Consider the following 1739-nt stretch of genomic DNA (forward strand, 5'->3'; position numbering starts at 1 on the left):
ACCCAATACAAACAGTATTAGAGCTACAGCCTCACCCAGGTCTCACAAATCCAATGAGAGCTAAACCCAGCTGTGCTGTGTCCATACTTAGTTCCAAACAAGCAGATACTTCTCCACAGTACAATGTTGAGCATTTTTTTTTTATTTTGGTTTTCTTTTTGGTTTTTTTTTTTTAATTTTTTTCTTTCCTGCGGTGGCATCAGCTGCTGGGGCTGGCGAGGCCTCTCGTTAGGAGGCCTCTCGTTATGTTCCGGGGTGATTATCTGCTGGCTGCAGCTCTTTTTTTCTTTTTTTTTTTTTCCTCGGCGCTGGTCACGAGGCCCGTGTGGGCTGTGGGTCACGTGTGGGCTGTGGGTCACGTGCGCTGGAAAACCCCAGAGTCCCATGGGGCAACGGCCGCTGCCTCTCGCCCTCCATCACCCTTAACTCCTCCGGGGCCGGGTCCTGCGCCCGCTGTGGGGCAGGGAAGGGGCAGAGAAGGGGCAGGGCAGGGGCAGGCTCAGCCCCACGGTGCTTCGGGGCCGTGCCCAGGCCATGGGGCGGATGCTGAGCTGGTTGGGTGGTGGTGACGATGCTTTGGGGTGTGGGTCTGGTCTCACCGGTGCTGCCCCACGGGGGTGCCCGGGAGGGGGTTGCACCCCTTTAGGCTTTTTATTTCCTGGGGGGTGGCAGCCCCCCCTCCTCTTCCTCTTCCTCTTCCTCTTCCTCCTCCTCCTCGTCTTCCTCCTCCTCCTCGTCTTCCTCCTCCTCCTCGTCTTCCTGTCCCCACATTGGGTGACCCTGGTCAGGGGTGGGGACCCCCCCAGCAGGGGTGATCTGCCCCACCAGGAGCAAACCTGGGGAGCAGCGGTGTCTGCCCCTGGGGTCCCCAACAGCAGAAGGACATGGAGCTGTTAGAGCGGGGCCAGAGGAGGCCCCGGAGATGCTGGGAGGGCTGGAGCCCCTCTGCTGGGAGGGGGGGCTGAGAGAGTTGGGGGGTTCAGCCTGGAGAAGAGAAGGCTCCAGGGAGACCTTGGAGCCCCTTCCAGTCCCTAAAGAAGGGGGGCTCCAGGAAAGCTGGGGAGGGACTCTGGATGAGGGAGGGGAGCCCTAGGAGGAGGGGGAAGGGATGGAGCCTGCAAGAGGGGAGATGGAGCTGAGCTGTGGGGAAGAACTTGTTTGGTGTGAGGGTGGGGAGAGCCTGGCCCAGGTTGGGCAGAGAAGCTGTGGCTGCCCCATCCCTGGAGGGGTTCAAGGGCAGGTTGGAGGGGGCTTGGAGCAACCTGGTGTGGTGGGAGGTGTCCCTGCCCAGGGCAGGGGGTGGCACTGGGGGGGCTTTGAGGTCCCTTCCCACCCAAACCAGTCTGTGATTTCAGGCAGTGCAGGGTCTCCCCTAACCCCCCCTGGCCAACACAGCTCCGTTGGTCCCCTACCCTTTGGTGTCCCCACACCGGGGCTCACCCCCACCTCTCCCCGCAGTGCGGCTCCGCTGAGTACATGGCCCCAGAGGTGGTGGAAGCCTTCAACGAGGAGGCCTCCATCTACGACAAGCGCTGTGACCTGTGGAGCCTGGGTGTCATCCTCTACATCATGCTCAGCGGGTACCCCCCCTTCGTGGGCCACTGCGGCTCCGACTGTGGCTGGGACCGGGGCGAGGCGTGTCACACTTGCCAGGTGTGTGGGGGACCCCGGCATCACCAAACCCCCCCCCCCCCCCCTCCGCCGGCCCCACCCGGCCCCCCCCCCCTTTTTTTTCTTCC

General features: G+C 62.4%; 1 protein-coding gene across 1 annotated transcript in view; it reads left to right on the forward strand.

Moving 5' to 3' along the window:
- Positions 1-1739, forward strand: part of MKNK2 (MAP kinase interacting serine/threonine kinase 2) — a 9985-nt gene that overhangs the window by 6360 nt on the left and 1886 nt on the right. The window contains exons 4-5 of the mRNA XM_014957955.1: positions 183-554; positions 1459-1653. Coding sequence (XP_014813441.1) covers positions 183-554; positions 1459-1653 — 567 coding nt within the window. The remainder of the gene's footprint in view (positions 1-182; positions 555-1458; positions 1654-1739) is intronic.

Source organism: Calidris pugnax, unplaced genomic scaffold (genome assembly GCF_001431845.1).
Source record: "Calidris pugnax isolate Ruff unplaced genomic scaffold, ASM143184v1 scaffold255, whole genome shotgun sequence".
NCBI classification, from domain to species: Eukaryota; Metazoa; Chordata; class Aves; order Charadriiformes; family Scolopacidae; genus Calidris; species Calidris pugnax.